General features: G+C 38.0%; 2 protein-coding genes across 2 annotated transcripts; one reads left to right on the plus strand and one right to left on the minus strand.

Annotated features, from left to right (window-relative positions):
* The first annotated feature begins 932 nt into the window (after window positions 1–932).
* Window positions 933–6,647, plus strand: LOC145766781 (dopamine beta-hydroxylase-like). The gene is made up of 9 exons (XM_082578488.1): window positions 933–1,017; window positions 1,356–1,543; window positions 1,808–2,003; window positions 3,020–3,309; window positions 3,793–3,918; window positions 4,528–4,797; window positions 5,128–5,310; window positions 5,692–5,879; window positions 6,407–6,647. Exons 1-9 carry the CDS (start codon window positions 933–935, stop codon window positions 6,645–6,647), a joined length of 1,767 nt encoding a protein of 588 aa, XP_082434614.1.
* Window positions 6,310–23,165, minus strand: LOC145766062 (solute carrier family 23 member 2-like). The gene is made up of 13 exons (XM_082577719.1): window positions 23,103–23,165; window positions 21,100–21,258; window positions 20,600–20,766; window positions 20,207–20,393; window positions 19,554–19,735; window positions 19,219–19,342; window positions 18,542–18,678; window positions 17,945–18,112; window positions 15,704–15,824; window positions 9,539–9,711; window positions 8,833–9,014; window positions 8,241–8,370; window positions 6,310–7,720 (listed from the first exon to the last, which is right to left on the minus strand). Exons 1-13 carry the CDS (start codon window positions 23,124–23,126, stop codon window positions 7,627–7,629), a joined length of 1,848 nt encoding a protein of 615 aa, XP_082433845.1. The 5' UTR covers window positions 23,127–23,165; the 3' UTR covers window positions 6,310–7,626.
* Between the last annotated feature and the right edge of the window lie 520 nt (window positions 23,166–23,685).

The raw sequence follows: 23,685 nt of genomic DNA on the forward strand, positions 1-23,685 counted from the left end.
TGTGCATTGGTTTCATAGTTTCCGGGCATCTGGAAACATTCCGGGTTTCCAAAATGATCCCGGGTGCATGAATAGTCTACCCTCTGGACTTTTTGGTCAAAGCTGCTAAACATGCGCACAAGACAAAGGAAAATCCTCCAGTAAATAATATTTAATGATAGATTTTATCTTTTTTTCAACTAAAGCAGATTTAAAATTAAAAAAAGTTTGGCTTCATTTTCAAAAAAAACATTTTTTCTTTAAAAAAATATTTAGCAATCACACAAGCCACTTAAAATATTTTTGTCCTTTTCTCTTCACTTATCAAGTAATTAAATATTAATATTGATCAAATTGAGTACTTTAGCTAAATTTAATAAAAGCTATCAAACGTATGTCAGCCAGATTCCCCATAATTAAATACAGCCTACTTTCATCAAATCGATACAGATAAAATAAAAAATATTTCTTTCATAAATAACCCTTATATAACAGCAATTTCTTGGTAATTCTTTTGTTTTATTCCAGTAGACTAAACACACTATATAAAATATGAATTATGAGGTATTTCTAAGTTATTTGGTTTAGTAAAGCACGAGTGAAGATTTTGAATAAGTTCATGCGATAAAAGTGTTAAAGAATTTAGAAAGTTGGTAGAAATCAGTTAATAGATGTGGGTGTAGAAGAGGGGCCACCATATTAGAGACACCACCGAGTCAAATCTGTCCACCCGGCCAGCTGCACTGTACAAAGTAGCCTATGTAATAAAACTTCAGTAAAAACAAAATTGCAAGGTTGTCTTATTTTCCAGAGTGTAACGTTTTATCGCTCAAAGTGTATCCAGTATAATAAGACTGGATAAGAGAACTCGAAGAGCTTTATGCAGTGAGCTGCGCAAATACATTTCTTAGTACAAATTTTAATAAGAGTCCTGCTTGGTTATTATCTGCAAAATGTATCGAGTTTTGTTTGCAGTTTTAATTTTTATTCTGCCTCAACCATTGATGTACTGTTATCGTGTATCTTTATGGAGAACAGGTAAGTTAAATAAAATTGAACCAAATTCCATCTTACAGTTTTTTCAAAAATTACTCTTTTTTAGGTAACTAAGGTTAAGGACAATAATTTTTTCTATGACATTGCCATTCAAAATAGGCTAGGGACAAGTTTTAGAAATAAGGGCGATGTGGCAAGCTTGTCTATATAGGCTATGTTTAACAACTAAAATAGACTGTTACGTACTTATACGCTATCCTGGGAAATTTGCGCCAGTTTCCGCCCATTGAATGCAAGCAATAAAATGCAGAATATAATATAGTAAAAATCTACTAGTAGAACATAGTTTTGATGAAAACGATGATGCATTTTCTTAAAAGGTATCTCTGAAGGACAACTTCAATGGCGGATCGATTATGAAGCAGAATCCCTTCAGTTTGTGCTGATTTTACCTCGGACAGAAATCTCAGTAGCTTCAGGGTTTGGATTGGGATTCTCCGACAGTGGAAGCACCACAAATGCGGACATATTGCTTGTTCACTATGATAATGGAAGCATTGAAATAATGGTTAGCAGTATATGGAAACGTAATATAGACTATATTGCATACGACATAATCAGATATCTCGATAGCTAATATGAACAACTGGACATGCCCAAACTCTAACAACAAATGCCAAAATCAAGTCATTCTGGTTTAGCTTTACGAATATACGTTTAATATTGTGTATAAAGAATGCAAAATCTAAAAATACTAAACGTGAGAGTGTTTTTGTTGTAAGTTTAAACAAAAATGACTATGACAGACACCAATAATCTATTTAATTGCTAGGATTGTTGGACTGATTCAAAAGGTGTCCTGAAACAAGACATCAGCCAAGATTACAAACTCTTGCTCATGGAAACAACGCAAAGCGTCATCACGGTGGCTTTTAAAAGAAAGTTTGTAACATGCGACTTGCACGACTATCCGTTTGACAATGGGACCACCAACATATTGTCTGTGTTCGGATTGCCTTCACTGAGAGGTTGTTTTTTTCTGTAGGATAAACTTTTTTGATTTTATGAGGTTTTATTTCTGTCAAAAAAAATCGTTTTTAAGTAAGACAGCTGGAAGTAAACGCAATTTTTTACAAGGAAATAATTTGAAGCGATTTCAAGACCATCAAATATTGCGAAAGAATTGTTTCGTTTGAAAAAAAAACTGAAATTCTTTTGAACACTAGAGCGTAAAAAATAGGTGATCCGTTAAAAAAATCAGTTGAAAGCTCTGATACTTTCTTCTACTTTCGTATATTCTTGTTTGTTTATTGTTTTTACTTTTAAATTTGAAACAAAACGAAATTATTCACTATTTTACCGTATCACTATGGCAAAACTTCATACGAAACGGTAGCTCCTGCGAGCTTTATGTATATTGTTTATAGCTTTACCAATTATTCTTAAATTTTGAAATAGTTTTATTTCAAATATCCTTAATAGGCTGACTTTAGGGAAAGGTTTACCGACCAATATTGACGAAAACAGTTTTGCAGTGGGTGTATTGGACATTCTCATCTCCTTGTTGAATGTTACCATATGGTTATTACTTGATATCATAGTCTTTGTGTTAAACTAATAAAATAATGGTAAAGTAAATATTAACCCAAGAAAACTAAAATATTTTTAGCAGCAAAATGACAGGTCAAACAAATTGATGCAATTACTTATATCGATTGAATGTTGTGAATCGAAATGACCTATAAAGTGGCTGGGTGCAAGCAACAAGATATTGCGATTAGTTTGAAATGTCGTTTTTTGCTGGTGTTGTTCAAAGCTCTTAACAAAGTTAAAAACACGTTCATGGAAACTGATGCTTCTTTCTGTTTCATATTCTTCTTTTTCTTTTCTTTTTCATCTTTTTTCATCTTTTCTTCTTTTTTTTTTTTTTTTCTCTTCTTCGTATGACCTTTCAATGCTAAAGCCGCTATTGTCACTAGTTGCTAGTATTTGTTCACTTTCAGATTTGAAGCATTTGCTTACAGTACACTATTTGCTCTTTCAGACTTCATGAACCTGAAATTAAATCCTACACGTGAACTTGTGACATTGATAAACTACGAAAGCACATTGACCCGAGCTCAGATACTAAAGCCAGATGCTAAGTATTTTGAAGACAATGATGAAGAGTATAAGTCCTTTAATATTGTTGCTCCTGACGTCATAATTCCAAAGGATGCAACTTCTTACTGGTGTTCCACACATCAGCTTCCAACATTTAAAGGAAGAGTTCACGGAGTAGGCTACAAGAGCATACTTTCTAAGGAAAGCAGAGGGCTTATTCATCATATGGAAGTAAATTAATTTCTTGCGTCTCATCAAAGTTTTCAACTTTATGATTTGTTATTGTACCGTTAGTTATGTATTTATATAAATTATAAAAACTGTAACTTATTTATAGTCTTATCTAAATATACATTACGGGTTAAATATAGCACAGTATCAAACATTTGTTTTTGATAGTTTTACTGGACAATTGAATGTTTTCTTCGCAAACTTATCAAAACAATTTATACTGCAGGGTGTAAGTTCATTGCAAAGGTAATGTTTTTATTAGGCTATAAAGCATTTTCAAGGAAAAAGTGCATAAATTTCAAGGAAACCACTAACAAAAAATATCTTTTATTTGCAAAGAATATTCTTGTTTTGGATGATATTTAGGTCCCACATTGTCATAATATAATCTAGCTACTTGATTTAATAAGTTTATTCAGTTTCAAAGTGTTGGAAAATATCAAACGCTTTGTTGCCTACCTCTTAAAGTGAATCAATTTGAAGGTGTTTGGTTGTGATAGCAACGATGGGGAAATTCCATTCTACAACGACTTGTGTCAACTTGACCGAATGCCCAAGTCAGTCCAGAGATGTAATCGAGTATTAGCAGCCTGGGCGTCGGGAGCGGAGGTATGACTAGACAGCACATAACCTACAGTGGTGTATGCAAGAGATGCGAGAAGAAGAGAGAAGCGTAAAAAAATCCCACAAGTTTGAATTTTTCGCAACTGCTTCTCTTTACACTGTTATCGCTCATAATCGCTTTCAATGTAAACTACCATATACTTTTTTTCCTTAGTTAGATATTGGCTATACTTTTTATATCAGTGTTAAGATTTTTTAAATAATAGCCAAATTGTAGTTGGAAACCTCATAAAAGAAATCACAAGACAACTCATTGTGGCATCGAATTTCATGATAATGTCACTTGTGGTAGGCTACACGTTTATGTCTTAGTTAGCTGTTAAATGATAATTTTAAATTATAACAGATTGGATTTGATTTTACAACTCAAGTAAAGTAAAGGCTATAGGAATGTCGCACGTTTTGGCGCCCCGGTGTAATACAGCTTCAAATGTCATAAAACTAAGATCAAAAAAAAGTTGTCAAAAATTAAAAAATGTTTAAAGTAATGTTAATAATAATATTGTGCTTCGCCATTTGCCTCCATTTGTTTTGCAAGCTGTTTTGTTGAAAACAATGTTTTAACAACAGTTAATCAATTCATATAATGTTTAGGCAATTTTTTACCCTAAAGAAGCTGGATTAACTTTTTATTCTGCAACTAAATCAAAGTTTGTAAGATTGGAGATTCACTATAACAACCCGAACAACTACGAAGGAATTATTGATCGATCAGGCATACGGTTTTTGTATTCAAATCATCTTCGAAAGTTTGAAGTTGGTGTGCTAGAAACTGGAGTTATTTATACACCAGACATGGCAATTCCTCCTAATCAACTTTCTTTTACGTGGTCTGGTGTGTGTCCTGCACAGTGCACTCAAAAAGTAAGGTATCTTTGCAAGCTTAAAAATGAGCCTTTTCTGTATATTGGCATAAGTGAAAAGTGAGATGTTAATAGTTTTGAATGATATAGTTTTAGTAGGCTATGTGCTATCAAAATTTGCAGTTTTCTGATACTGGAGATCTCTTCTTTCTGTTTTTGTCAGGGTGTTTCAATACAAAATGTTCTTTGGTACAAAAAGCATGTTTGTTACAGGCTTGTTGAAATGATATTTATATTGATACACTTATAGCCTAAAAAACCTGCAAAAATAAATTAATGCAAAAACCATCAACCTCAATGTTTAGTTTACGGTAAATTTATCATTTCTTAGGGGTTTCCTGAAGATGGCATTAACATATTTGCCGTGGAACACCATGCACATCTAACTGGTCGTAAAGTGTGGACTTCCCACTTTCGTGGAAATAAAGAGCTCCCGGAAATAAGCCGAGACAACCATTACTCTACTTGGTTTGAAGAAATACGACGATTAGTTCCAACAAGAAAAGTTTATCCTGTACAGCACAGTTGTTGCTTTGTTGCTACATTTAAATATTTGTGAAACAGGGGTAACAATTCAACTGCCCATGAACAACAAACGACTTTTTGACTGAAAGGAAATTGAATTGCAAATGATAAACGTGCAATCAAACTATTTAAAACATTGAACGCTCAAGCCATTTACGCACAATTGTAAACGTTCAAACGCGTGAAACGTTTTCTTGGTTGCTGACGTGAAAGAGGGACAAATCTTTCATCTCAATCTAATCAGCAATTTTCAAATAAGCAATAGCCTACAATTCCTAATTTTCTGTATATGTCTCTGTTTTGGAAAGCAACTTGTGTAGCATTTTCACACATCTTCACCTTCGCTAAATTTCTATCGATATGATTTTAGGGAGACAGCCTTGTCACTTCTTGTGAATTTTCTACAAAAGGAAGAAGACTTTCAACTACTGGCGGTTTAGGATTACACCAAGAAATGTGTGTAACCTATTTGTTTTATTATCCTGCTACTGATGTAGAAGTCTGCAAAAGTTCAGTAGCACCCAATTCACTAAAAGCCTACTTCCTACTTGAAAAAATGTAAGTAGAAAGCGTCAGTTTATTTAAATAAGTAGGCTACGTTTCTTAGTCTAACAAGTTCTCAACTGGAAGTAATTTTGTCCACTGGAGGATAAAATTCCATCTACTATCTAGGGAGTAAATATACTAAGCAAAAAAGACATAGGCTGCCGCTGCTTAAGTGATGAATATCCAGATTGTTATCCTAAAATAGCTGGTAGAGGTAAATTTATCTTTAACTGTTTGGTACGAAGTAGACTAAATGAGAGCAAAGTGATTGAGAGCCTGAAATATTTACGCAATGATTATTATCAATGGTAGGCTATGTCTCAATGAAAAACTGTGTCTTAAATTTCAACTTTGACATTATCGTTAAAAAAATGCTATCGCATAATGGTTTTTTGGGAATACGAATAATAAAGATGAAAAAAACTCCCATCATTGAAGCTGATAAATTTAATTTTTATTTTTCATAAATAAAAATAAAATAAAAACATTAAAGTAATGACTTATTGCGTTGAAATTGCCTTACAAAATGACATATTTAGAAGACAAGGTAAAGTCATCAATTGGAACACACTTGGCGACAGTACAACAAACTACAACAATCTTACATGGGATAGACAAGCCATACAAAAACTAATTTATCTGTACCACAATTCTCCACTGAGGGTGGATTGCCTGAAACCAAACGGGGAACAATGGAGTGGAAGCTGGGAAAACATCTTAAATCCACCTTTGCTTGGTTTGGAAGATAATCGAAAAACAACGTGCGAACTGCAAAGCTAAAGTTACGCTGATGAAGACATTTAACGTCTATTTCAGACAAAACCAAACCTATGTTATAGGCTATGATGCTATGTTTCAATATTCGTCTAGGCTACTGTAGGCCAAAATCTTCTCTCGCCCCTAAGTTTTAATTCACAAGCGTTGGGCTACTATGCCCGTAAAAAGCATTTGATTTTATAACCACAACTAAAATGCATACAATTAAACAGAATATGTAGTTATCATTTGTTTACTACGTTTTTGCTTGAAAAAAAGAAAATACAACAATAGTCACGACACGAGGTCTTTGTCTTGTAGCATACAACCATGGTACAAATGAAGTGCAATAGTCGTAGAGAAAAGGTTACAATGCGGTTCAAGTCACAGAAAAATACATTTTAGAAGTGACACAAACGATAAATTATTACAAACGAGAAATAACAATAACTTGCGGTGTGGAGATGTTAGCTCAGCAAACGAAGCACGGAAGGAAATGCGATCCAGTGAGATCTTTTCATTTAAAACTGGCAAAATATCGGTAAGAGACACATGACGTATTTTAACTTTAGAGAAATTACAAGAAACTATATCGGCTGGGTTCAGAGACAGCAAAAATTGCTTTCACGTCTCCATGTAAATAAAATAAAATATCGCTGTATGACTCATCTACACGAAATCAAAAGATATAACTAGCTTGCCTCAGAAATTACAGTAGAATTTCATTCCAGGTTATCTTGTAAATACACAGAATGCGCAAATAGGTAATAACGTATTATCAAGAATAAATTTACTGTAAAAGCTTGAATTTTCTGTATGGTAAAATCTTAAGTTCAACTTTTTACCACGCCTCGAAAACTATACGTAACAGCCTAAAGCCTTATTCTACTTTCAGTTGCAGATCTGCACATAACCGTTCGTAAGGGCACAAGCGACGTGTTGTTTGACAGTGTTTAGATCGGCATCTCTTTCAGCTATTTGACTATTATTTCTATCATAAATTCTAAAAGGAAGTTATTGTTGTGCCATTATTACTTGTCCCGTCATCATTCTCTGATCTTCCATATTCAGGCAGAATTGGAATATATCTCGAAAATCTGTAAGTAATACCAACAATAATGTATTAGGTCTACTGTATAATAAATTGGGAAGTGGGAATAAAGCCAAAAGAAGAAGAAAAAGAAAGAAATGAAAAAGAAGAAGAAAATCTACAATAAATTGGGACGATTGTCCATTATCCTTTAATAGGAATCAGAGTGGCTACAGAGTGGTACAGTATAACGACATGTTATTTAAAAGGGTTGTTATTTCAAATTATTTGCACACTGAGCTCTCATTTATAGAAGAATTGGGGCGGTCTACGACTGAATACCAGTCCAATTTACAATCAATACTGCTTATAACAACGTATAGCCTGTATCAAAAACATTTTCAGATTAACAATTTTAGTATGCGGATACAAATAAATGAACATACAGTATATACTTCAGCATTTTTGCACATGAAACTGTACAGTTGAATTGTATTTTTTTAAATGTTGAATTATGGTTTTGAAATGTCCCTATTTGGTAGTCGTAATGAGATACAAACCCATCTCCTTAAATTACTGTTTCATACCTGCAACAACCAGTTGGTATTGGTAAGCCATAACACTGGTCTTCTCTTTCTTGCATAGTTTCATTGTCAAGCTGTTGATTGCCTTGTTGCATGCTTCTCCAAGCTTTTATTCCACGCTCTTTGTCAGTCCCTGAGTAGTCATCATAAAAAGATGAGCATGTAAAGTTTACTTTAACAATTCAATCCCACAAATTTTACTAGTCAGCTACATAGCCTTGTGGTGTGATCCCTGGTTAGACTTTCGAAGAGGTGCCCGTTTGACACCGCTCAAGAGGACCTGTGGCTGTGCTTCTGGTAAGACGCTTAAAGGCATGCCCAAAAGGTGAACTCGATGATTGGCTTTCTTGACTTCCCGTCCATTTAATTTATCCTCAACTACCGGGCGTAAGCCGGGTACGACAATTACTAAATGTTGTTTTCATTCTATTACAGTCAGTTTTTGACAAATGCTGCCCTGTAGCTAAATAACTAAACTAACTCACATAAAAACTTAGTAATGCAGCATTAACATGCAATAGATAAGGAAGTCTTTGTCCAAAACAGGAATTTACAAATTTTAATGAAGTGTAAAACAATCATAGGCCTATTAAACCTGGTATAGTGTTGTCAAAACAAAAAGCCAGAATTCCTCCAACGAGCATCGATGTTTGCAAGAGCACTGTGATTATTTGATCGATTTCAACAATGCCCGTTTGAATAACACCAGGATTTGCTTTCATCCACTCCGGTACAGTTAGTCCCATAAATAATGAGATTCCAATGATGAAAAGGTTCCTGATATAAACACACATGCAAAAAAGTAGTCCGTCATGTAGCAGTGATCAAATAGCAGCGATTAGCAGTGATAACATCATTAACAGGCGTGAGTAATATAAGTATGAGTATTTGGAGCTAAATTATCACTACCCATGCATGTTTGTTGTTTTGCATTGTGTTATCTGGTTCTCTTTCGATCTTGGTAAGGTATGTCAGTTGTAAGCTATTGTTTTCCAATCAAATCATGAAAAAAAACTCAGCAGAAATATTGCATTTATACCAGCAAGCATACCGTAGTTTTAGATCTGTTGTCAAGCACCTTAGCCTTACCGTGATGTCCTGGATCATCACGTGAGGGTCAGGATTTTTGCATTAAATACCCGACGGTCTCCGACGGAACACCAGTTAAACTATTGAATCTTTTCACCTTCAACAGACTCTATTTAGTCTGAGCAATAACAATGAGTACGTGTATCTTCAAGCAGTAGTTTTGTCTATACTTTGTTTAGCCTACTTTTACTGTATATTGCAAGTTATTATACCTCACTGAATTCATATCCACAAACTGCAAGTTGCTGATCCCGACAGCCGATATCATTGCAAATGTTACGCAAAAGAGTCCGCCAATTACTGAGTCAGGAATGGTAACAAATACACTCCCTATTTTGCTAATCATCCCCACGAGTATCATCAAAGCCCCAGCCACTTGGAGAACCTAAACAAAACAATTTATTCGTTTTACTACTTGTTATAGTCGTCATTTTATTTACGTTGAATATATGTAACTCGTGACCAGCGTCACTACATAATCACCGTTCAGCGTTTTCTGGTACAGACGTTGGAATTGATTACCACCGCACTGCGCGTGTAATCAATTGAGCGTTCTGTACCACGTTCCTCAGTTGATTGTTTTGCGTTTCTTTCGTACTATATATTGCGTTGATTTTATACACTGAATCAGTAAGTAACAAGAGGTAAATGGTTTTCTCACTTGGTTGGCTATCGCTACAATTATTATTGTTTATTTTATATTAAACGTCTGGAAATACAACAGACATTTAACTGGCGTCGCCGGCAGGATCTTTACAGAATTTCTACAGGATTTTAGAAACATGGAGAAACTGATCGAAGTCCTGCAACAACAAATTGCCAACCAAGAACGTCAGACGAAGGAGCAAATTGCCAGACAAGAAGAACGTCACCAGGAACGTCAAGAAGAACAAGAAAGGCGCCACCAAGAACAACTACGAGAAATACGAGCCCAAACTGCGAGATCACAGCCAACAACAATACAACAACAGGTATCTTTACCTAAGTTCGTAGCGTTCGAAGCCACCACTGAACTGTGGGCAGACTATTGGAAGAGGTTTAACACCTTTGTAGCAGCACATTCAGTCGCACAAGACAAAATGCCGCAGGTTTTTCTCACCAATCAATCACCTACAATCTACAAAATGTTAACAAATTTGGCTGCGCAGGAAACAAACCCAAAAGAAGTCAACGATCTCACCATGACGGAAATTACAAATTACATGGCTCAACAATTCGACCCAAAACGCTTCATCGTGAGGGAGCGATTCCGTTTCTGGAGCGAAATGAAGCGCAAGCCCGGTGAAACAGCTCAAGAACTAGCCATCAGCATACGCCAGGCAGCTGCCACCTGTGACTTCTCGTCCATTTCAAATCCATTGGACGAAGCTTTACGTACTCGTTTTATTTGTTCAATAGGTAACGAGGCGGTGCTTAAGGCGTTATTCAAAATCAGAGCTGATGAACTTACTTTCAAACGTGCGGTGGAGGTTGCATCAGAAACCGAAGAGGCAACCAAGGTGGCTAAAGAAACTGTTTACGGCACTCCACCAGCACCAGTTGCGAAAGTAAGGACCATCAGCAAACCTCCAAAAACTAGGCAACTTACAGGTACTTTCTTTACTTCTAAAAATAAAGAATGCTATCGTTGTAATAATTCCAACCACAACGCCAATGACTGTAGGTTTAAGAAAGCCACTTGCCATTTCTGCAATATTACGGGACACTTACAGAGTGTTTGTCAAAAGAAAGCTAGACAGTTTAAACCTTCTAAGGTAAATTGTATCGAGGAAATTAACATGCTTTCTAGTTCTTGCAGAAAACCTCGAAATTCAAAGTTGAAAGTACCGATCTCCATTAATTCGGTAACCACACACTTAGAACTGGACACTGCTACAAATGGAAATTTCCTTTCCAGCGACGTCTGGACTCGGGTAGGCGCACCTCAATTGCAAGCACCAGTGTCGCAGTTCCAATCTGCTACCAAGCATCTAGTACCAATCACGGGTTCTTTCACGGCCCAGGTAACTTGTCCTTCCACGGGAAGGTCAGATAATATTTCTTTTGTAGTCACGACAGTCAAAGGACTAAACTTGCTAGGTCGTGATGCAATCTCGTCTTTAGGAATTTCTATCGATAAATTCCTTCTGTCTAACTGTTCTACTTTACAGAGCATCCAGTCATGCGACAAGCCTGATAAGAGTCTGGAGAAGGCATGCTCCCTCTTATGTGACGAGTTCAAAGATGTTTTTAAGCTTGAACTCGGGTGCTTACGAGATTATGAACTAGACATAGATTTTAAGTCTGATGCTAAACCTGTTTTTCTCAAACCTAGGCCTGTACCTTTCGCGCTAAAGGAGGACTTAGCACAAGCCTATGATTCGGGCATTGCACGTGGTGTATGGACACCAGTTCAGTTTTGCGATTGGGGCACACCGGTTGTTCCAGTCCGTAAGCCTTCAAACTCTTCAGGAGCGAAGGCCAAGTTACGCATTTGTGGCGATTATTCAGTCACGGTGAACCCTTCCCTGGAGACCCATCGTCACCCGTTACCCTTACCAGAAGACTTAATGCAAAAGTTGGGTGGTGGGTACGGTTTCAGCAAGATAGACTTGGCTGATGCCTACAATCAGATTCGACTTGGTCCTGACAGTCGAAAACGACTCGCATTAAGCACTCACCGTGGCGTACTTTTACAAAATGTTTTACCTTTTGGCATATCTTCTGCTCCAGGTTATTTTCAGAAGATCATGGACGACCTTACAGCCGACCTTCCAGGGGTTGCAGTCTACCTAGACGACATTCTTGTCAGTGGCACTACTGCTGAGGAGCATCTCCAGAATCTTAGACGGCTCCTCGATCGACTTCACTCAAAAGGCCTGAGGTGTAGGAAGGACAAGTGTAAGTTTGCACAAGAGTATCTCGGACACATTTTGTCCAGGCAGGGCATCTCCAAAGGTCCCAAGGTAAACGCCGTACTGGAGATGTCTGCCCCCACTGACGTATCTTCTCTTCGTTCGTTTTTAGGTTCCTTACAATTTTATTCGAAGTTTCTACCGTTGAACGCTTCTACTGTAGCAGAACCACTATACCATCTCACGAAAAAGGACATTCCTTGGAGATGGGGAAAACAAGAGGAAAACTCTTTTGCTCAGCTGAAGCATCATCTATCTACTGATGAGGTTCTTACACATTTCAATGCTTCACTTCCGGTAGGTATCGCATGTGATGCTTCTAGTGTGGGCATCGGTGCTACTTTGTTTCACCGTTACCCAGATGGCACAGAACGGCCTATAGCAAACGTTTCAAAAGTATTAACAGCCTCTCAGAGAAACTATAGTCAAATTCAGAAAGAGGCTTTGTCGATAATTTTTGCGCTAAAGAAATTCTATCAATATCTTTTTGGTAGATCATTCATTTTGGTCACAGATCATAAACCATTGCTTAGTCTTTTTGGCCCGACCAAATCGACACCTTCTTTGGCAGCAAATCGTTTGGCTCGTTGGGCACTCTTTTTGTCGCAATTTACATACACTATGGAGTACAGGAAGACGAAGGATCATCAAAACGCTGATGCTTTGAGTCGCTTACCAGCAGGAGGGGATAAAGTCTTCGATGAAGAGGAAAGTGCGGATGACATTGATATCGTCTGCGCTATCGATGCTTTGGATTTGCAGGTCCAGACCCCAAATGCTGCATCACTACGTAAAGAATCTTCTAAAGATCCTATCATTTCCACGGTAATGCGTTTCATTCATGAAGGATGGCCGGCCAAGTCTTCTCCACAAGACCCGGTCGAACCGTTTCGTAAGTATGCAGACTCTCTTTCTACTTGTTACGGATGTCTACTTTACGGTTCCAGAGTGGTCATCCCGTCCAAACTTCGTCCTTCCGTCCTTCAGTTGCTTCAAAGGACATTTCGGCATTGAGAGAATGAAGCAGTTGGCAAGAACGTCCGTCTACTGGCCAAACATCGATCGAGACATAGCGGAACTTTGTCACAAGTGCAGTACCTGTGGCGAATATCAACCGCAATCTAAAACCCAGGTCCAATCATGGACGGTTCCAGAAGCACCGTGGAGTCGCTTACACATAGATCATGCGGTAGAATTCATGGGTTACCATTGGTTACTCAGCATTGATGCTTTTTCTAAATACCCATGTATTCATGCTACTACTTCCTTATCTTCAACAGCTACTATCAACCTGCTAGAAGAAGATTTTGCTCATTTCGGCTATCCCCATACTATAGTTACCGATAATGCTACTACTTTTAAATCCACAGAATTCCAAACTTTCTGTAAGGAGAGGGGTATGGTACACATCACGGGTGCACCTTACCATCCGGAAACCAATGGAGCGGCGGAGCGCCTCGTACGTACGTTCAAGCAAGCACTTCGCAAATCTTCCCTGCCCCCGAAACAAGCCGTCTTGGAATTCCTACAGCAGTATCGACGCACGCCAACTCCGAGTGGCTACTCTCCAAGCCAATAACTCAACAATCGTCAGATTCGAACCAAGATCGACACGCTTCTCCCCACATCGTCTCAAGTGGTACCCCGACAAAAACCTCACAGCACGGACGCCTCCGAAGGTACAAAACGGCATTTCAAACCGGGAGATCCCTGTTACGCGCTATCATTCACTCCACGACGGAGCCAGGATCCTCGTTGGGTTCCAGCCGAGGTGATTAAGCGACAGGGTAGCCGAATCTTCCTGGTACGTCTGCTGCCACATGGTCCGACGTGGAGGCGCCATATGGACCAACTGCAACCTCGCTATGCATCATCGGAGGACCAGGAGCCGGGAGAAACTCCTGCACCAACAGTCGACTCCTCCCCTGTCTCCACCTCAGCTCGAACGGATTCGGACGACACACCGACTGTACCGGAATTCGGGCCACACAACCCACGAAGGTCGAGCCGTCGCCGCAGACCTCCGGCCCCGTTTCGGACTTTGAGAGTTATTGTTTAATTCGGTGTCTTGTTCATATTTTTCTTTGTGTATAAAAATTATCGGGGGAGGTGTTATAGTCGTCATTTTATTTACGTTGAATATATGTAACTCGTGACCAGCGTCACTACATAATCACCGTTCAGCGTTTTCTGGTACAGACGTTGGAATTGATTACCACCGCACTGCGCGTGTAATCAATTGAGCGTTCTGTACCACGTTCCTCAGTTGATTGTTTTGCGTTTCTTTCGTACTATATATTGCGTTGATTTTATACACTGAATCAGTAAGTAACAAGAGGTAAATGGTTTTCTCACTTGGTTGGCTATCACTACAATTATTATTGTTTATTTTATATTAAACGTCTGGAAATACAACACTACTGTAGCCTACAGTAGATTGTCGTCAAAGTGTTAACTTGGCCAATTAATAGACAGCGTTAGCTCGTAACCTACCCGCGTCGCTTATGATGTAAAAACGCAATTGCAAAATGAACTTAACAAAATTTGCGTCTTGCAAGATTTTCCAATAAACAAAACTGAAGAATTCGTCACAGCATATGACTAGGGAACTGTGTTCCAAAACCTTAGATAGGCCTTGGTAAACAGCTACTACTACAGCGAACCGGCAGCATCAGGCTAAAACAGATAGTTTGTTATAGCCTATCTACATTTTTGTGAAAAAAATGATGAACCTCATTAAGTTTAACAATTTTATTTTTTGGTAAACCTATTGATGGTGGTGGGATGGCGATGGGATGCGGTGGAATGGCGTATCGGATAAGGCGCTTGCTTTCCAATCATGCCATCCTGGTTCGACTTCCGGCTTAAGCTGGTTGTTGAAAGACACCTTTCACCTCTACCCAAGATGTAATAAATTGGGTGGGCGTAGTTGCTGATAAAGGAAAGGCGGCCGAGAGAAAGGAACTGGCCACCCTACTTATTGCTAAATGCTGAATAGGCTACAGTATAATGAAAACCTTGTCTTCACATCCCTCGATGCTTGCATTCAAGTATGGAACTCACCTTACCTATTGATGGTAATTAGTTTTAAATGTCTGTGGTACAACATAGGTAACTCTCAACCATCGCTTTATCTCAATATTACCGTCAAAGCCTTAACTTGACCAACTAAATAACGGCATTCGCTGCTACCCGTAGGGCTTGCAAGCTACTGTAAACACGCAACTAATAAATGCAACATTTATAATGAAAAGACAGTTTCAACGCTTTTTGCAACTAGGCTACAAGAAACGAAGTTATAAGGTGTGGTAACAATGCAGTAAGAGCAGGCAAGTTAGAATATAATCCTAGCATTCCGCTAAAATCAGGAAAGTTTCATTATTGTATTAATCATAAAAAAATTATTTCTTGTAAAAAAAGATAAAAAGCATATGCCGATCGACTGTTCTTCAATATCATGACTGAATTATTTCTCTAACTTACCCTTCTGCTACCAATTCGAGTTATCCCAATCGCACCAATATTTTCACTAAATGACGTTGTTGCTGTTCCGGTTCCTATGACGCCTGCCAGGAAGCAACCGAAGCCTTCAACGAAGATCCCTCTGAGAAAATATAATAGATGAGCTGAATACGAAAAGCATTTAAGTCACATTTGATTGAAATCAATTCAGAGTACTGTAAGCATTTGTTCAATCAACACCGATCACATTGTCAGGATATCTGTACCTGGAAATGGTACCTAAGTATTCAAAGATGCTTCTTCAGGTGCAAATATTTTGCCTTTAGGCCAGGGCTACTCAACTAACGCTAGCAAAGGTCCATTTTGACAAGTTGAATATTTATGCGGTCCGGTGAACATTTCATATGCAACCACATAAATTAAACAACCAGTAGCCTACGATCACCGAAACACTTTTCAGGTAGTATGTAACACGACTTGGATTTTTGTCTGACACAAACAAAGAAATAAAAAATGTATTATGTTTCTTTGTAGTGTAGCTGTGTGGATCACACATCAGAAAAGACAGCAAAAAGTTAGGGTGTCTGGGGGCGAAGCCCCCACCTCCTTGGATAATCACAAAAAATTGCTTATCCCTAATGGAAATTTGTTTAAAGAGGCCCTAAAATGTAACAAGATGGCTTGACACAATCGTAAATTACAGTGGTATGGGAGTGCATGAATTGAAGGAGGCTGCGTGGGATCGAGAGATGTGGAGAAAGATGACATATAGAGTGACAGAGAGTCGTAAACGACTGAACGGATGAAGAAGAAGAAAATGTAGCAATGTTATTCTTCCAGAAGCCCGAGGTCCACCAACACTCAGAAGGTCCAGATTCGGACCGCGGTCCGCCAGTTGAGTAGCCCTGCTTTAGGCTATAGTTATTTAAGATTTGTATTACAATTGCTTAGAGTGCTCTGAATTTGCTTTATTTAATATAACTTGAGTACTTTTTTTAACCAGCTCTTTAATTTTAAAACCAGCAAACTTCATAAATTCTGGGGCTAGTTAATTACTGTACTTCTAGCAGAGATCTCACTTAGGTTAGCTTCCTTCATATTGTAAACTAGTCTACTTAGAACTCAATTTGGTTGGTTTTGAATCTTTGTCTTCGGACTGACAAAGTCTTCATAGGTTATTCCTGGTAGTTTCGCATACTTGAAAAGGCTCTTGACGCAAGGCCGGTTACCGAGATTGACAGGGCCGTTGACAGGATTTTTGGGGCCCGGTACCAATTTATTTTCGGGCCCTCTTTATCGACATAGTTATGAATATAGCCTAAAGGTTGTGTACAAACTTTTATTGTTGTCGTTTAAGCATGGTCATTTAACAAATCTTGCAAAATCTTAAAATTTCTTAAACCGCAAGATTTACTATCTCTATCTAGTGGTTGCTTTTTAGAACTTTTATTTGTCACATGGCGCTAGAGTATTATTTCCCAATTCTATTGATGTTCCACTGGTCATTCTATGCTTACCAGAAGAGAATTTACTGCACTGCAGACAGTCAGAAAGTTTTCATTTTGATTTTGGAAAGGTGTTTGGGCCTAGATCAAACATTTGCTGATTGCTGCAATCGGAAAAGCGGTTTTGGTCTAATTCTTACTGCAGAAATAGGAATAGTAATCTTCTTACCTGTGCCATGTCAGTTTTTGAGTTTGACCAAATATATCAGCCTGTTTATTTTGAAATTCGTGTTTCGGAAAATATTTGTGGTTAGGAAAATCACTATACTAGAGTAAATTCTTACTTCACTGTTTGGTGGCAGAAGTGGCTATTTTACCACTAGAAAGCTGAAGTGGACCCGGTACCCAGAAGGGGGCACGGTACTTTACCATTTGACGGCTGAAAATGCTGTTTTAACCTCTGATGGCAATTCCTTAAGATCTGATTATATTAAGATCTTGATAATGTTTGAAGTCGAGGGGCATTTTTTAAATCCGGGCCCCTTAAATATTCCGGGCCCGGGTCCAAAAGTACCACCTAGACTCCCCTGTTAACGCCCCTGGAGATTGGCAGAGTGAAGTTTTGCGATTGTTGCAGTGTTGTTGCCGTGGAATTATTCCATTCATGAGGTGCCGCTGAATGGAGAACGGTCCTGAAATGCGTTGCTCAAGCGCACACCCCGAGAGTCGAACCAGGGCCGGGTAATCTTGAGTACCCTAACATACTTTAAACGTTTAGCATTATTAATTAGAGTTCAAATAGATAAATTGTTCTTACCTGTTTATTGCATGTATTGGCAGAAGAGGTGCCCCTGAAATTCTGGCACATGCATAGTAATCTCCTATGGACTCTATGAATCCAGCAATCACTCCAGCGAGCATTCCAACTACCCCTGCCACTGTCACTTTTGGCAAGCCCCATTGCCCAGGGTAAGGCCAGTGAAACCTTTCATAAAAAATAATTGGAAAAATAGTTTAATAAGTTTTGATTATAATCTAAAACTAATTGTTGTTAAATTGACGATACTTTGAAAAAATAAAATAAGACGATACTTTGAAAAAGATACTACTTAGATCGTATATTAGTTGTCGCTTTACTATTTGAAGCAACATTAAAACGAGGAGTAGACCTACAGCCTATGGAGTCTTTAAATTTAAGAATCACATCGAATATAACCTAATGACATAGAAATTGAAAATATTGAGAAACGTTAAAGAGCATTTAGATTACATAATTATTTCTTTAAAACTCTTAATAAGATCGTTTTTCACTACTGCTCTGTTTGGGGTTTAGTATAGTAGCCTACACTGTTTAGTACTTCGAGTAAGTTACAAATTAAGTGTTTCTGAAAGCAATAGCCTGCAAAATACATACCATGGAGCGTTTCCAATAACGTTACCTCGGAAATCTGTTCTAGCTCGATAAAAAGGCGAATTGACGTCATTTGGAAAAACATCGGTTACAGTAAAAATAAAGGAAAGGAGCCATGCCGCTATTAAAGCGATCAGCACCTAAAGACAAAACAAGTTCTCACAAAAACGTAGGCTTTCTCAATCAGAAAAATATCGTAAATTTGTAAGTGGCCTAGTATTCACCCCACAATGTCGGAAGAGTTACGCAAAAATGGTTTGCCGATGTAAAAAACAACTCAGACAGTCATTCAACGCGTGGTCTGAATACAGATTTTTACCAATAGGGATTGCAGGTCAAGTAATCCTAGACCTAGAGGAACTCCGACAGTATTAGTCTGAAATTCGAACATTTTAGGGCAAATAATAAAACATGTTTTATATTTGACCCAGCACTTACTGATGCCACAGGAAATTAAACGTTGGCACAGAAAATGTCTAAAACCATGCAAATTATCGTTTTCGGTCCTAATTTTAGGCTACCTGACAACCTTTGGTATATTGATCTTACTAAATCTGGCGAGAATCTGTTATGTTACAGTAAGTGGCATTTTGGAAGGAGTATTTTATTACGGCAATTACTTTAGCCTCACCACTAGCAAACGACTTCAAAACTTATATATGCAAAATGTTACAGCTCACCGAAAACATCTTAAACACTGGAACCTTTGTTATGCAACAGTTCTTCTTTTTAATGGAAAATGATGGCAATGGAATATTAACGTTTTTGATGTACTGAGAACATATGATGACAATTACAGACGTGCTGAAACAAAAACGTATTTTATTATTTTATTTAGTCAGCAAACGATTTATTATTTCAACAGTAGGCCTACTATCAAACAATTGTTGTACCTGTGCTGGACTAATAAGTGACTCCCCTCTTTATGCATGAGAGTATGCATAATTGCATATTGGTTGAACTCTCTGTTGTAATTTTTGGGTATACTCGACTTTTTTCCTAATACCGTACTTACAACATTGCTATTCCCCATTGAGCAGATGCGTTAAACGAAGCGGTTGCGAACAAATCTAATCCAATCAAGGCCACAGCTGGTGCAATGGTGAGAGGTCCCATAAAGCGGAGGATGAATCCAATGACACCAGTGAAACCCAATAGGATTTGAAAGACCGAAGCAACAGCGATCGCACCTTGAATCTGTTGAATAAACGTCTTTTTAAGTATCATATTGCAGTGTACATGGTGGTCTATAGATTTCAGAACCACGCTCGTTTTGGACTGTTGCACTATCATTATTGTTGGGCGCTGGCTACACCGGGAATTTCATATTTTATCACTGGATTTGCATACTTGGCGTTTCCTGCCATTCAAGCAAAATGCTTTTTTATGAATGTTTATCTTATCAGTTAATTTTGAGGAAATGACTATCTGAAGAACATTCATGGAAGCATAAGTATTATGAAAGTTTAAGAGCAAAGAAACATAGACTAAGAAAACCGGTTATTAAGTTAAAAGCTGGGTTTGAAGTTAGATAGATTTAATGTGTTCGAAGTCGGAGTGGGCCAATTATAAACCGAAGAGTCGGAGTCACCGGTTAAAAGAGACTTTGTATATCTACATGACATTGCAGATAGCTACAAGTTATCTCTACGTAATATTACATGTTACCTCACGCATTCTTCTTTGCCATAACTCAGTGCCATCTACAATTGTTCCATCCGTGTCATTGTACAAAGTCACGCTGCTATTCATGAATCCAGGAGGAAGAGGATTCGGACATTGATTGTGAGGAAGAGAAAGGATTGCAAGGGTCGGTGGCAGGAAACTGAACGTTCCTCCTTGTAAGATGGGTAACCTTTACAAACAGAGAGATAAACAGGAAAGAAAGTATGGTACTCCTCGTAACTTAAAACTGTGTTTTGCCAAATCTTTTCTTGAAAACCACTTATTTTAAATTCATAAAAAAAGTTTCATAAAACTTAACAAAGAACTGATTTTTAAATTAAAATCAATAATTTTTTCAGAAAGGATTGTAAGAAATCTGAATAAGTGTTTGTTTACCTTGTGCCAAGTGTAGTTTGAAGCAGAGTGCAAATTCCAGATACAAAAAATAAACTACTGATCAAGAGTGCTCTTGCAACATCTCCATCCTCGTCATCAGGAACGCAGATGTTCGGAGCAATGATAAGAGGAATCCCTATGATGCCACCAATTGCCACCAGATAATGCTAAGCATTGCTTTGGTTACAAGAAAATAATCTACTGTATTAGTGTTGCTTTCTACATCAGCTTAATAGTAGAATAGTAAAAAGTACACAAAACATGTTTACTTCATACAAACAAAGATTAGTAAAACAATCATTTTTTTCTCGCAATTAACCAAAAAAATTGAATACAAAAACGAAAATTCCATGCTTATCGTTTGTTCAATTAGTAGATGTTTTAAATTTTTCTGCCAGCAAAAAACTAAAAATAGATTTAGGTTAGGCTACATGATAGTTTTACACTAGAGTTAGAGCTTTTTTTTTATAGAGTACGAAGTTATGATATTTTATGCTCACCTGTAACCCAAGCGCTACACATGTGTACCAAGCTGGGGTATCTTCGATGCTATAAAGAAGAGTCAGTGAGGCATCATTTTGGGAAGAATTACTGTCTTCTTCTGTTTGTTGGTTTTTGTTGTGATTATTATTATTACTCGCAGATATTTCTTCGCCACCCTGTTCAAAACAGTTTCAAAATTATAAATATAATTTTTTATCCGGTTAAGTTTGTTTGTTTGTTTTGTTTTTCATATTTTTATCCTGCATTGCGGGAAAGCGGACTTGAGCGCTGTGCATCGGTGTACGCCTTCCGACGTACACCTGACCCACGCTGCAGCCGACGGCAATGTCTGTTTCCGGTTATCTACTCTACTTATGACTTAAATTTGGTACTACCCATTACTCGAAACCGATCACTGGGTAGAGGCAATTATCGTAAAGTTTCTTGCCCAGAGAAACAACAGCAAGTGGGGGGGCGGGAGTCGAATATGCAGGCTCTCGACTGCGAGCCCAACGCGCTAACCACTCGGCCACTGTTTAGGTATGACTGAGAGTTTCTTTTACTTTGTGTCCAAAATTCGTATCCTCATACAGGTACAACAATATAGCATTTTAATGTATTAATGGAGTGCCAAAATCTATACCCTCAGACTGAAAGAGCTTTTTTTGAAGCTTTATCCCAGCAGTATCGCATCTTTGTATGAACTTTCAAACCATTGACCCAAGTTTGATTGACAAAATCAAGTTTTCGCACGTTATAGTGTTTCTAGTAAATTAATCCAACCATTAGATGTTGCCGAGGTGACTTCCTGTTCAGAAGCACTGGGGAGTGGAAAAGTTCACGGGTGAGAATTTTTAAAAACCTAGAAATTTGAAAATAGAATTTGGAAATCCAACAAGAACAATGGACAATTGATGGTAGTGGCGAATCACGGTGGACGACGCCTTATTTAGGCAAGGCAGACGATGGTAAGATGCTGCTGGTAAAAAAAACTGTTCTTGTGATGTGCTACTCGAACAACCCATACTGGGAAAAAGGAAACAGCGTCGCCTGATACTGTTTTTTGTTTGTTTGTTCATAAAGTCGCGCACTTATTTAGCTGACACATCAAAGCAGTCTGCAACCTTAGTATGATTTCACGGAAAGACAGAACAGCCAATATCGTTGTCTATGACGACAATAAACTGGCTTTCTCAATTAAATTCACCTGCGATTACAAATCGTATTAAAATTTTATGCCTACAAAAATACAATGTTAAAGCTGATATCACTGGACTGCACGGATGTAATCTCTTATCGTGTCCAGGTTTGTGCTTAATTGTTGGAGAGCGAAGTTCTGTGGACGAAAAGAAAATAAGCTTTTTTTTCTTTCAAGAGAAGCCGTTGAATGGAGAGCAGTCCTTAAAAACGCGTTGCTCAAGCAAACACCCGGAGAGTCGAACCAGCGTCGCCTAATCTTGAGTTTTATTTTTCTAGCAGAAAGTCGTGCGCTTAACCAAATTGAGCTATTGGGACTAGCCCTTCACTATATTGCACAGACGTTTTCAACATTTGATAGCCCAGCAGATTTTTCGGAGTATCTAGGCTTGTTTACAGGAGGTTTCAGGGGTACTTTTATACATGGGCTGGGATAACTTTAGGGGCCCGCAACTATTCCAGAGGCCCGGGAACTTGAAAAAACACTGCGGATTCTTTCGATGTAGGCTACGGTAATGCGTGTTTTTTAAAAGGTTTTGATTTGAAGTCCCAGGATCTGGTCCCAGTTAGCGACCCAAACTATCAACGTGCCTGGTTAATACCAAAAAGTCGTAAATTTACATCGTGAAAGCCAATCTTCATGTTCACTTTCCAGCATGGTGTTAAATGTCTCACCAAAATCACAGCTGCTTTCTCTCAATGCCGAACTGACCACCTTTTGAGTTCGTGCTGGCATTCTCACCACTCGGTCAAGCTCACCTGTCTAGTCTTGCATCAAAGCACAGGTGTCTCATAAGCAACTTTTGAAAAGTTGTCCACTTACCACTTCAAAAGATATGTTTTCCATTCGATCTTATGCAATACTTAAGCTTGACTACAGAGTGCTGTGTAAACAATAATACGTATTTATTGAAATGATATTAGTAGCCTATGCTTGTAACATTTTGGCCTCCTTTTTTATAAACAAAATATATTCAGATAATTTTAGTCACATTAAAATCTAAACGCAGCTCAAAAAGACATTTATAAATTCGATTGAAACGTTATGACTGAAATCCCGCTATTTCAAGGCTACTTGAACTGCATGTTTTAAAACTATAATGTTTAGAAAACAAAGTTGCCGCAATGATCAAATGAAGGTTGCTGAAAGCTACAATCTGCGGTGGTACCTTTCATATAACCCTTCACTATAGCGCTAAGTACTTTCAAGAGATGTCATCTCCTGTTGTGATGATAAAGATAACAGCGGGTATTGCCTACCCAGGCTCACTTTCCGTCTTGCTGCAACAGAGACATTCTCCATTTTGATAGTTTGTTCTAATGAGTAAATCAGACAATTTTCATATAGGCTACGGTCCTTGCTGGGATTTTTTTTACATTAACCCAAGTAAATCTTTTTGCACAGC

Source organism: Aplidium turbinatum, chromosome 3 (genome assembly GCF_918807975.1).
Source record: "Aplidium turbinatum chromosome 3, kaAplTurb1.1, whole genome shotgun sequence".
In the NCBI taxonomy this organism is placed as follows: domain Eukaryota; kingdom Metazoa; phylum Chordata; class Ascidiacea; order Aplousobranchia; family Polyclinidae; genus Aplidium; species Aplidium turbinatum.

Coding starts and splice junctions, on each gene's coding strand:
- LOC145766781 (XM_082578488.1), top strand. CDS start 933: ATGTATCGAGTTTTGTTTGCAGTTTTAATTTTTATTCTGCCTCAACCA. Junction 3,310..3,792: donor GGCTTATTCATCATATGGAA/GTAAATTAATTT, acceptor ATCAATTTGAAG/GTGTTTGGTTGTGATAGCAA. Junction 4,798..5,127: donor CTGCACAGTGCACTCAAAAA/GTAAGGTATCTT, acceptor ATCATTTCTTAG/GGGTTTCCTGAAGATGGCAT.
- LOC145766062 (XM_082577719.1), bottom strand. CDS start 23,126: ATGGAAAACATATCTTTTGAAGTG. Junction 20,767..21,099: donor GTGTAGCGCTTGGGTTACAG/GTGAGCATAAAA, acceptor AGCAATGCTTAG/CATTATCTGGTGGCAATTGG. Junction 20,394..20,599: donor CAAACTACACTTGGCACAAG/GTAAACAAACAC, acceptor CTGTTTGTAAAG/GTTACCCATCTTACAAGGAG.